Genomic DNA, 10,460 nt, shown 5'->3' with positions numbered 1-10,460 from the left:
CACGTGTTATACCCACTGATGGCGGTCCATCTGTACCTGCAGGTGCTCACCCGACTGGCCAATAGGAATCGAAAGAAAAATCCTGAGAGAAATTTTTTTCACACTGATAGCAAAAAATATATATTTGAGAGTTTAAAAAAGTGTTTTGATTTGATTTTTTTCTCAGAAATAATTTTAAAAATTTCAAATTTATATTTAAACCTATTTAGTCTCAAATATTATTATTTTTGCTATTGGTATGAAAACCTTTTCTCTCAAACATCTTTTTTTAAATAATTTTTTTCTCGCAAGTAACAATCTAGCTCCCTACTTGACTATATGCTACTTTCTTCTTCTTTTCAACTAAAGTTACTGGTTATTGCAAATTAAAATGATTCATAAAAAACTTTTTTTAAATAAGTGATGAGTTGTTATAGAATGAACTGTAGAATAAACTAATCAAAATTATATAAATTAGTTAGTTATTAGTTAGTTAGTTAGTTATAAATTTTATCTTGACCAGCTGCAACATTACTATGCTGCTTATAGGTTGATACATTATTATTAATATTAATTATACAAATAATACATCCTCTGAAAGGGGCAATGCTCCATTGTGACTGTTTTAAGTAAATTATTCTACATCTTCCACCACTGGGATTTAAGACCATACCATAGACCATATTACAGTTCATGTAGTATGGTACAGGGTATTACATTATATAGCTGAGGAAAATGAAAAAGAAAAATAGAAAGAATTCAAATATTACACAACTAACATTCAAGTAGACCATTCGACATCTGTGAAAGTGTTACAAAAGAACATACAGTACAACACTAAAGAACCACAACAAACTTTAAGAACTTTTCAATTTATAAAAGGAAATCTATAAGCAGAATGTGTTACTTGTGACTTTAAAAGCCTTTGCCAGTACACCAAGTCTCTAAAAATAATTCTCTCACCGAGCGGAATTAATAAGCCCAGAACAGTACACAGCCATTCTGTGAAGAAAGGGTGTGGTGGTGGTAAAGTAGGTGGGGGGACTCATGCAATATGTATGCCTGTTTGAGCACCCTACTTCATCATCTTCCCCCTCTTCTCTTTATTTCTCTTTCTACATGTCTCTTTCTCCCTTGTCCTCTGTTTAATTAAGCAGTAGGAGAGACCTAAAAAACCTCAACCTGAGACAATGTGCCACTGAATTTTTGAATTTTTTGCTCAACTTGTCACTGCTGGTTCAAAGCCAGATGAGAGGATGAGACGGACAGACAGACAGACCAACAGAGAGGAAGCGAGATACACTTGTGTGCACACAAACACGTATACACACACACACACACACTTAAAACTGAGAAAGATTAACACACAAAGAGGCTAAGAAGGCAGAAAAAGACATAATGTAACAAAAGTTGAAAGAAAGACAGACAGCCATGGTAGATAGATTCCGGAGTTGCATGGTAGGAGAAAAGAAAAAGAGGGAGAGAAGATAGACTATAGTAACAATTCTGGTGTTGCACCACGCCCCGAGCAAACAATGAACATGGGCAAACAATGAACATGGCACACACACACACACACACACACACACACACACACACACACACACACACACACACACAAACAAACACAAAAGCCCATAAAAAGCGCAGCCTGTGGTCATGGCGACACATGCTCTGTTGTCGTTAGATAAGGGAAACAGGGCCTCTTCCTGTGTGTGAGAGTTTGATCCTGCACACACACTACATACACACTACATGTGCACACTCTGCAGCAGCACTGGGGTCACATCCACCAATGCCCAGCATCTCATGTATCCTCACCTTTATCTGCTGCACATGGTTAATTTTCATATGCAAAACACAGACTATGTTTATCTGGACACACTGTGCTCCGGTCAGCAGCATGATCAGATATCGACAAGATACACAGAGCAGCTCCTTGTATCTGTTGAAGTGGATTTTTACGGAATTCTGTTTGGAATTTCCTGGCCTTGTGCCATCCAAGAAAGAATTAGGTAAGAGGAATTGAAAACATGAATCGTCAGAGTGTTGCATTTCCTCAAATTTCTTAAAAAATATTAAACAACGATCTGCATTACCTCTTTCCAGCTGACTCTGTTTAAGAAATATTTTTGTTTCATTGTCAGTGATGGTGCGATCCATCAGCTCACATCTATTGAGCATCAGCTCTGTTTGTTATGATTAGGTCTAAAGCATTCCTCACTGAAACAATATGGACTAACACACAAACACAGCACCAGAATCGGCTTGAAAAAAAGAAACTATTTCCACAAAAGACATAATACAGGTTCCAACCGCTTCCGGCTTCACCTATACCTTCTGATGTGTAAAAATAAAAAGGCAGGCTGAAGCTCTCATTCATACACTTTCTGTTGCACTGGAGCAACCACAAAACAGAAGTAACAGTCAACAGCAGATGGGAGGAGAGATTGAGGAGAAAAGCTTTGTGTGTGTGTGTGTGTGTGTGTGTGTGTGTGTGTGTGTGTGTGGAGGAAGGCCAGGTGGGGTGTTGCTAAATAAGGTTTTGTTTCCAGGATGAACTCAAGTTCACTGTGAGTTAGTGAGTTCACAACAAGATAAAAATCTAAACGGTGTTGGCTACACATGATAACTCACACCGTGTTTGGAGTAGGTCAATGGCTTAAAGAATGTTTAAAACAGTTTTTCTTATTTGGGTTCTATCTTGGCTCTATCTAACTTTAAATAAAATTCATAAAGCAATAATATCAAATAATGATACATTTTTCTGTTTCTTTAGTTGTTCAACAATCAAATGGACTGTAGTATAAAATGTATCCAGGTGCAGCTTTATGTCAAAGCTTCTCTGCCTGTTGGACGTATTGGGTAAAACATAACTGCACTTTCTCTTAAAGAGGTCCAGGTATGTCAACATATATCTTGATTGTGCATTATCAGTACAATCAGTCTGTCTGTGCTGTAGCAGAGACCTAAGGAGGTTGTAGATGGTAGGGGGAGAAAAAAAAAAAAATCAAAATTCTTATTTTCTTATTTCTTTTGACAATTTTGTAAAATCGATTGTTTTTCACAGAATCAATATTTTATTTAGTTTTTCCAGTGATTCATAGTTTCTTTTTCTATAGTACCGCTGATGCCGGTTATATCACATCCATTTCAAGCAAAACAGACCAAAAGCAGAAAATGCAGAAAATATGTACTTCTTTACAAATGAAATACATTTCAGACTGACTGACTGACATGTGATGTGCATTATTTTTAGAAAATAATTAGCTTTTAGAAATGTCTCATGATATATTGTCTCTAGGAGTGTATTATTCAACTTTTGATTTCATTAAAGAATGAAAAGAAACTTACAATACTATCGAATCGCAATACTTCTTGAATCGCAATAAATGACTAACCAAAATACAAATTGAAACGGCCCCCATGTATTGCGAATGAATCTAAACAGGACAAAGGCCTATTGCCCAGCCCTAATAGATAGAGGGGACACAGTTTCTGCTAAAATTTGCTTTTTTCTATCAACAGTAAGTGTCACATATCTGCAACCAGATGGGAGTATGTGCACCTCATGCAAGTGCACATGCAGGTATAACAAAAAAAGTATGTCAGACCAAAGTGGCATCCACACTGCCACCCTCATCCTGCCCGCGGTGGCCTTCAACGGCCTGCCTGCTAACCAGTGCCGGGAAACACCCTATTGGCATTTTGCACAATAACATCACATGCAATTAGCAACCAGCCCCAACAAGTGCAGTCATGCTATACTTAAAATGGATGCTACTACTAGGAAAGTGGTTTTCCCACCAGTCTACCTGACACTCACACTGTCTGAGGTGAGAAGAAGGTGCATGTATTTGCACATTTGTGTGTCTGTGTGTAGAATATGTGTGTCCATACAGCAAGTTCATGGCTCTATGTGAGTCTAGTCAGTGAGGTTTCTCTGGCAGCTTGAGAGGATGCAGAGCACAAGCCACTTTTAACTGACTGGGGTAACCAGCAATGATAGAAGATAAAGGGCAGAGTTAATGTCACATTACCCCAGCCCTTTGCCTCTGCTCACCACAGCATCAGATAACTGCAGCAGGAAGAAAAAGTCTGGTTTCCTCTAGCATATAATTGGTTATCTTATTTAAATCTACTGCTCTCTTGCCTCTGCACAGAATAAAGTATAAAAGAGCAAAGGAAATAGAAGAAAATAGACTGAAGTTTTACTGTTCTGGCAGTGACTAAAATAAATCATTATGCGTATAGGAAACACATCAATCTATTTTGATATTCTTGTGTTTATTCTCTTGTGTGTTGGTTTGGGTCTCCTACATGCACCAACATGGTATGGACTTTAACATGCAGCATACAATTATAGAAGGTAGGAAGGAAGTGTTGTAATTGTTGAATTATTGTTACAGTTGTTGAATTACTGTGTATATAATCAGGTTGTGGTGTGTTCACTTTCAAACACCTTATAATTATAGAACGTGTAATACACACATTAATACTAACACAAACACATTTAGCAGTTAACTAAACAGGGAAGTGTGCTACATTATCACTCTCAATATCAACAGTCCAATAGATTATCAGCATAGTTTTAACAAAAGATATGAAATTTAAAAGAAGTTACATTATAACATCTGGTTCTGATAGCAGGCTTTCTGAAGAACATGTTTGGGTTATATTTTGGGCACTATTTGTATCTTCTCTGTAAAATAATTCTGTATTAAGTAACGTATTAACCATTAAATACAAACGCTATTAAAGATTTACTGTAAAGATGTCAATCTTGCTTTCAGTTTCAGACTTTATTTGTTTCTATGAAAGCAAAAACAGCGTGACCCAACCATAACAACTGCAGGGGCGTATTTTGCACCTTTGCATGTTTTCACACATATGTTGCTGCAATAAAAAAAAAATTTTTTTGACAACATCTGTAAATTCCCTTAAATGTGTCTGTTTTTGAATGCAAATACATGCAAAATTTGCGTTGTGTGGTCCATGTTTTCCACATACACTATGGACAATATGTGCATGTTCCTGTAGGCATTTTCATGAGTAAGTCATGAGTAAATACTTCTTCTCTGTGATGAGCAATGTCATCACAACTCTAGATAATCTCAGTTTGAAGCCTCCAAAATACCACCAGGACTAGTTCAGTAGCTTGAGGTACACCTTTCCAAATCAATTGGCTGACAAGCAGAAGAGGTTTCAGAAATTGGGGGCGTGGCTACTGTATCTCACCACAGCAGTGGGCAGTCTTTTCCTAGCTGGATTGATGCCTGGAGGGTGGGCAGTGTGGAGCCTAACCCCTCGTTCACCCACACTGTACCGGGCCTGTGGTTAGAGAGAGAGACAGCAGGGAGGGAAAGAGAAGAGACAGAAGACAAAAGCAGGGAAGGAAACGAGATGGCGCGGCTTTAGTTTGCGAAATACAAGCAGGGAATTTGTAAAGGAACATGTCAAACCCCCCCCGCCTCGTGAACCTTTCCCTCCTTCTCCTTTTCCCTGGTTGCTCAGCTCTTCCCATCATGTCCAGCACACGCGTGCAGGGGGAGGGGTAATGACAAGAGACTTACACAGAGACCCTACACAGTGCTGTGCTGGGGGAAGAATGGAGGTTAATGAGCTGACATCCCCTCCAACCCAGACACGCCTCCTCACCATGCCCACCTCCCTACTCTCTTGCACACACTGTGACAAGCATTTACACAAACCCACTACAAAACAGTGCTGCTGAATGCCGGCACTGAGCCAAGGATCTGGAGACTTGAGGAATATCATGGAGCAACGAGTGGATTTATACTGCATGTCCATTAATAATTTGTAATCTGATACAACCCACATTATCAATATCAGCTGCAAACATCAGCTCATATAATCAAAGGTGCATAACATTTCAGCAAATTCAGCCACAGTAGTGGCCCAATGTGGCTGAAATGCTCATTACACATCAGAAAACAAAAGTTCTAGATGGATTAAAAATGTGTTGGGTAACAAGTGGGTGGCGCCATGCTGTAATCCAAATCCAAAGGAAGCATTTATTCTGTGTCCATTTTTTGTGTTTTGTAAAATGAGTCTGAGTTCCCACATTAGGTTTAATCTGAAGTGGAACCTTTGACCTGCTGATGGTTCTGATGGTAAGTGTGGGTACCAAAGTCATTAGGATTTATTCTTTGGGGACCACAAATGTTTGCCCTAAATATAAATCCATTCAACACTCGGAACCAAATAATGTTTTGAAAAGACAAATAGGCTAGCAGTCAGTCAGATAAATGGACCACTGTCACCTACAGTCACGCTGCTACAATGGCTAACAAAAAACAGTCCAACCGCAAGTGTCAGCATCTTTCCAAAACACTATGTAACTACATAACTGTTGACCTTTGAAGGACAAACAGCTCTTGTGCCCAGACCACAGACTAAACACATCCTGCTATTATAGAGCACAAAGTGTTGTGAGTAACCAATCATACCCTTAGAAGAGCCCCCATTTCTTGCTTGTCACGTGGTTGTATGTGAGTGTGTAAGATGTTAAATAAAACCTCAGTGGCCTTTAAGTTGCATCACCGGAAAACCGGCAAGTAAAGGTGACAACTTTTAACAGATAAGAGTTTATCTGAGCTGAAGCAAGCACAGAAACACAAAGAGGTAGAACGAGGGGTTCAAAGCAAAGCTTTAGAAAACCTTTCAGTAGATAACACTTACATTTAATGCAAGTTAATGTAGAGAAATCACGTTTGCATCTGAGTTAAACAAACAAATGCAGGTGCACTTAACAATGACATGAGGCAGATTTATTAATTGACCAATGAGGCATCCCAAGTAGGGCTGTGACGGTACAGTGTTTTTCTTACAGTGACAAAGCAAAATATCCCCGCGGTGTGGCGGTATACTGCAGCCCCTTTGCGAGACTAGCGTAACTTAGAGCGAGAATTGCAGGGTGCCTTAAGTGAGTGACATCAGTGCCTGTGTGGTGTGATGTAAAGTGAGTTAAAAGTAAACAATAAAACAACAAGCTTGAGCTTCTCAAGACACTGTGGCTTCATGTGTTGTCAATACTGCCGGTAAAGTGACTGACGTTACCCCCGAAAAACATTGGCTTAACCCTTAGCACAGTGTTTCCATTTCAGCTCAATGTGAGAGTCTTTACTGTGATTTACAACCACTCTGCTTTCTAACCTCTCCGTTGATCTATTCAACGGACAGTTCAGAAAGCTCTATTGTCAATAAAGTAACAAGAAAAAAAATTGTTTGCCAACAATGCCGAGGGCAGACGCTTGGCAGCACAGTGGTCCAGCTAAGCAGACAGAGAGCAGAGAGGGCGACTCGGCAGTCTGCTAACATGTTGCTCTCTCTAATATAACCAATATAAGCTGCTCTGTTTAGGATACAAAACGTGCATGCAGGCTGAAATTCAACCGTGTGGTTTTGTCGGGAATAAGCTATGGCAGCTAGCCGCTAGCTGCTCGGCTAATGTGGAATGGTAAACACTGCAGCGTTAATGGATGAAAAATAATAAAAGCATGAGGGTTAAATAGCATCCTTTGTAACATAAAAGAACATAACCAATAGCAGAAATATGATAATGGTGCAGCAAAACACTTTTACAGAGTTTGAAAACAATGGAAGACGGATGGTTAGTCATTAGCGCCCATTGTGTATCTTTCCAGTGAGTAATTTGTGGAGAGGTTTGTGCATTTTTAATATTTTTAAACTGAAGAGCCCTAAGAACACAAACTCCATAAAATAATAACAGACATTTCACCTTAGCACTATCCAAGCCTCTCAATTATTTACAACTAATGAATTGCCTTGGGCAATATTCTTCCTAAGTACAATATCAACCATCCCAAAGAGGCTGAATCAGCTCGCTCAAATACTTAAATACATTTACTCAATTATGCTCACTGTCCCTAATATGAAAGTGACAAGTATGTACGAGTTTTTTTCTCCTGACTGTTTAAAACACTTTATTTCAGCTTTGATATTTCAAGAAAGTCCTTACATGCACAACAGCTTGTGTAATGATTAATAGATATGATGTTTTCATAGAAAAAGCAATAGCAAGGTTTTTGCCTTTACTCTGTTTTTGCATATGTGGTGTGGGAGGATAAACTAAAAGGATGTGTGCTGTTGTGGTGGTATCTAGCCTCAGTAACATAACATAATTGCCGGCTTCACACTTTGCAGCTGAACATGCCACCTTGAATAGCTTGTTGTTGCCACATGGCTGATGAGCAATCAGGGCCCTGAGGAAGCCAAGAGTGGGAAGTCACACAACCAGCTCCCAACAGGTAAGAAAAGGATGGACATAAGCAGTAAGAATAAATAATGTTACACAGTCTCAGTGTGGTAAAATTATGTGAGTAAAGATAAAGCCATCAAACACAAACAGTATGAGTGCAACCACACAGTCGCCTATATATTTTAAAACAAAGATTCTGCTAAGTGCAGGAAAATGTAGCATTCAGTTTACAAACGCATTGCCTAAGTGAATGCAAATAGATTCTGCCATCTGTTAAATCTATAGAGGAGATCTTCATACTGGGGAAAAGTATGTATCTATATGTGTGTGTGTGTGTGTGTGTGTGTGTGTGTGTGTGTGTGTGTGGTTTAGCCACTGCTTATGCTGTTATTTATCCCTTCTGAAAGCAAAAAAACACATTCCCAGACAAACTTTACTTTGTTATTTGTCTTCCTCCCTTCTGGGAAAACCTCCAAACATATGTAAATTCATCACATGTGAACCATACAGGAAAACTGACTTTCAACTATATATGCATTTCAGATATTTCACATGCAAAATATAAACATCCCACGTGACAACAATTTTACCGATATAAATGCTTTATTTGGACATTTCACCTGTGTAATTTCATATTTCACATGTGAAACCATGACAAACAAGTGCTTTCAAATTTCAAATATGCTCTATAAGCTATAGATAAGCGTTGACACAAAGCCAAAATGTAATACATAAATTTATCTGCAGTCCACTCAAAGTAACAAACAAAACATTTTTACAATCAACTTGTTTTCACCATTCAATCAAAAAAATGTCAAAACCATGACCCTTCAACTGTGTAGCGCAGAAGTTCAGGTCTGACTGTCAATTCCATGTTATTTGGCTTTAGTCATCAGTCTCTGGCTGTAACTACACCAGAAAGAAATTTGAGTGCAAAGGATCCCATTCCTAGACAGCTGGTGGTTGTAAATTCCTATCAGGGAATAAAAAACGGAGGGAGAGAGAGAGTTTGAAAGAAAACATATACTATTTTCATTTCAACTGCTTTAGGGATTAAGGCTCAGGGCTTAAGAAAAAAAAACTGCATTAAAATAATCCACCATTTGCATGTTTTATCTCACAAAGGAGGCTCACATAGACACACATGCACACCAACCCCCAGTCTCTCTCCCTCCCCCCTTTTTTCTCCTCCGTCCCCTCCCCCATTCTGGATGAGCAAACACACACACACACACACACACACACACACACACACACATCGAGATCAACCTGCTGCCATCTGCTCTACGCACTCTACAATCCTCGCAGAATACATTATTCACTACAATACATCACAACACATTCCCTCAATGTCATAGCCTTGTGATGGAGAAGAGCGAGAGAGAAAATGGGGGAGAAAGGAGAGCAAAACAGCTATTGTATGCTAAAGAGAGAGAGATAAACAGGGTGAGGGGGGGATGTGTCCTGTTACAAAGAAAGGCACACAGGTAAAGAGAAAATTAAAGACAGCTTGATTTGGCTTTTAGGTTAAAAAAAGTTGAAACATGTAGCACGACTACCAGGCTAGATTCAAAATCCTGACAAGGAGGTTAGTGTATACATTTTAAGGATAAGTGTGGTTGAGAAAGTGAGAAAAATAAAGACAGAAAGAGATACCTTGCAGATTTGGCAGGACAATATACCTTGTCATACAGCAAGGCCTACATTTGTGTAGGATCTTCTAGTTTGTTCTTGATTTATGTAAGTTTTTTCAGTTTTTTAAAGTGTTAGAGGGTAAGGCTGATATCATATTTTCCATTGAAAGTTGATCTCTCAATACTTACCACCTTCCCTACCCTGTCTGTGGCACTCAGCCACATCATTTAAAAAGGTCTCTTTAAAAATAAATCACAAACATATAGTTTAATTTTGCAAAAAGCTGCTCTAAGGAATTTTTCACATGAACAAACGGTCAAAAGACCCAACCCACAGAGAATTATCTGTCGAGAATTTTAGTGTCTTTCTGCTTATTGTAGGCCTACAGGCCACAAGTTATGTCAATGGTTTGATTCACTCTAATCGTTCTCATGATTATCATTATCATCCGCAGCAGGCAGCAATTTTTAACAAAAATACTCTACTCTGATAAACACAGTGTGCGCTACCTGCCCAGGACCAAACAGCAGACACACAAAGTTAGTGACTAGCTAGTGAACATAGTGGAGCATTTAGCAGCTAAAAAGTTTCCCCCAGGAGTTGG

General features: G+C 38.9%; 1 protein-coding gene across 3 annotated transcripts in view; it reads right to left on the bottom strand.

Moving 5' to 3' along the window:
• LOC116692666 (thymocyte selection-associated high mobility group box protein TOX) overlaps nucleotides 1-10,460 on the bottom strand; it is an 87,659-nt gene that overhangs the window by 50,351 nt on the left and 26,848 nt on the right. For 2 of the 3 annotated variants that reach the window (XM_032521137.1, XM_032521136.1), the window contains exon 2: nucleotides 5,218-5,310. The exons of the other annotated variant lie outside the window; for it this stretch is intronic. In XM_032521137.1, the coding sequence (XP_032377028.1) occupies nucleotides 5,218-5,310 (93 nt within the window). The remainder of the gene's footprint in view (nucleotides 1-5,217; nucleotides 5,311-10,460) is intronic. 3 annotated transcript variants of the gene reach the window in all.

This window comes from Etheostoma spectabile, chromosome 7 (assembly GCF_008692095.1).
Source record: "Etheostoma spectabile isolate EspeVRDwgs_2016 chromosome 7, UIUC_Espe_1.0, whole genome shotgun sequence".
Classification (NCBI taxonomy): Eukaryota; Metazoa; Chordata; class Actinopteri; order Perciformes; family Percidae; genus Etheostoma; species Etheostoma spectabile.
Note: the sequence above shows the minus strand (reverse complement) of the source record. Positions and strands in the feature narration are given on the sequence as shown.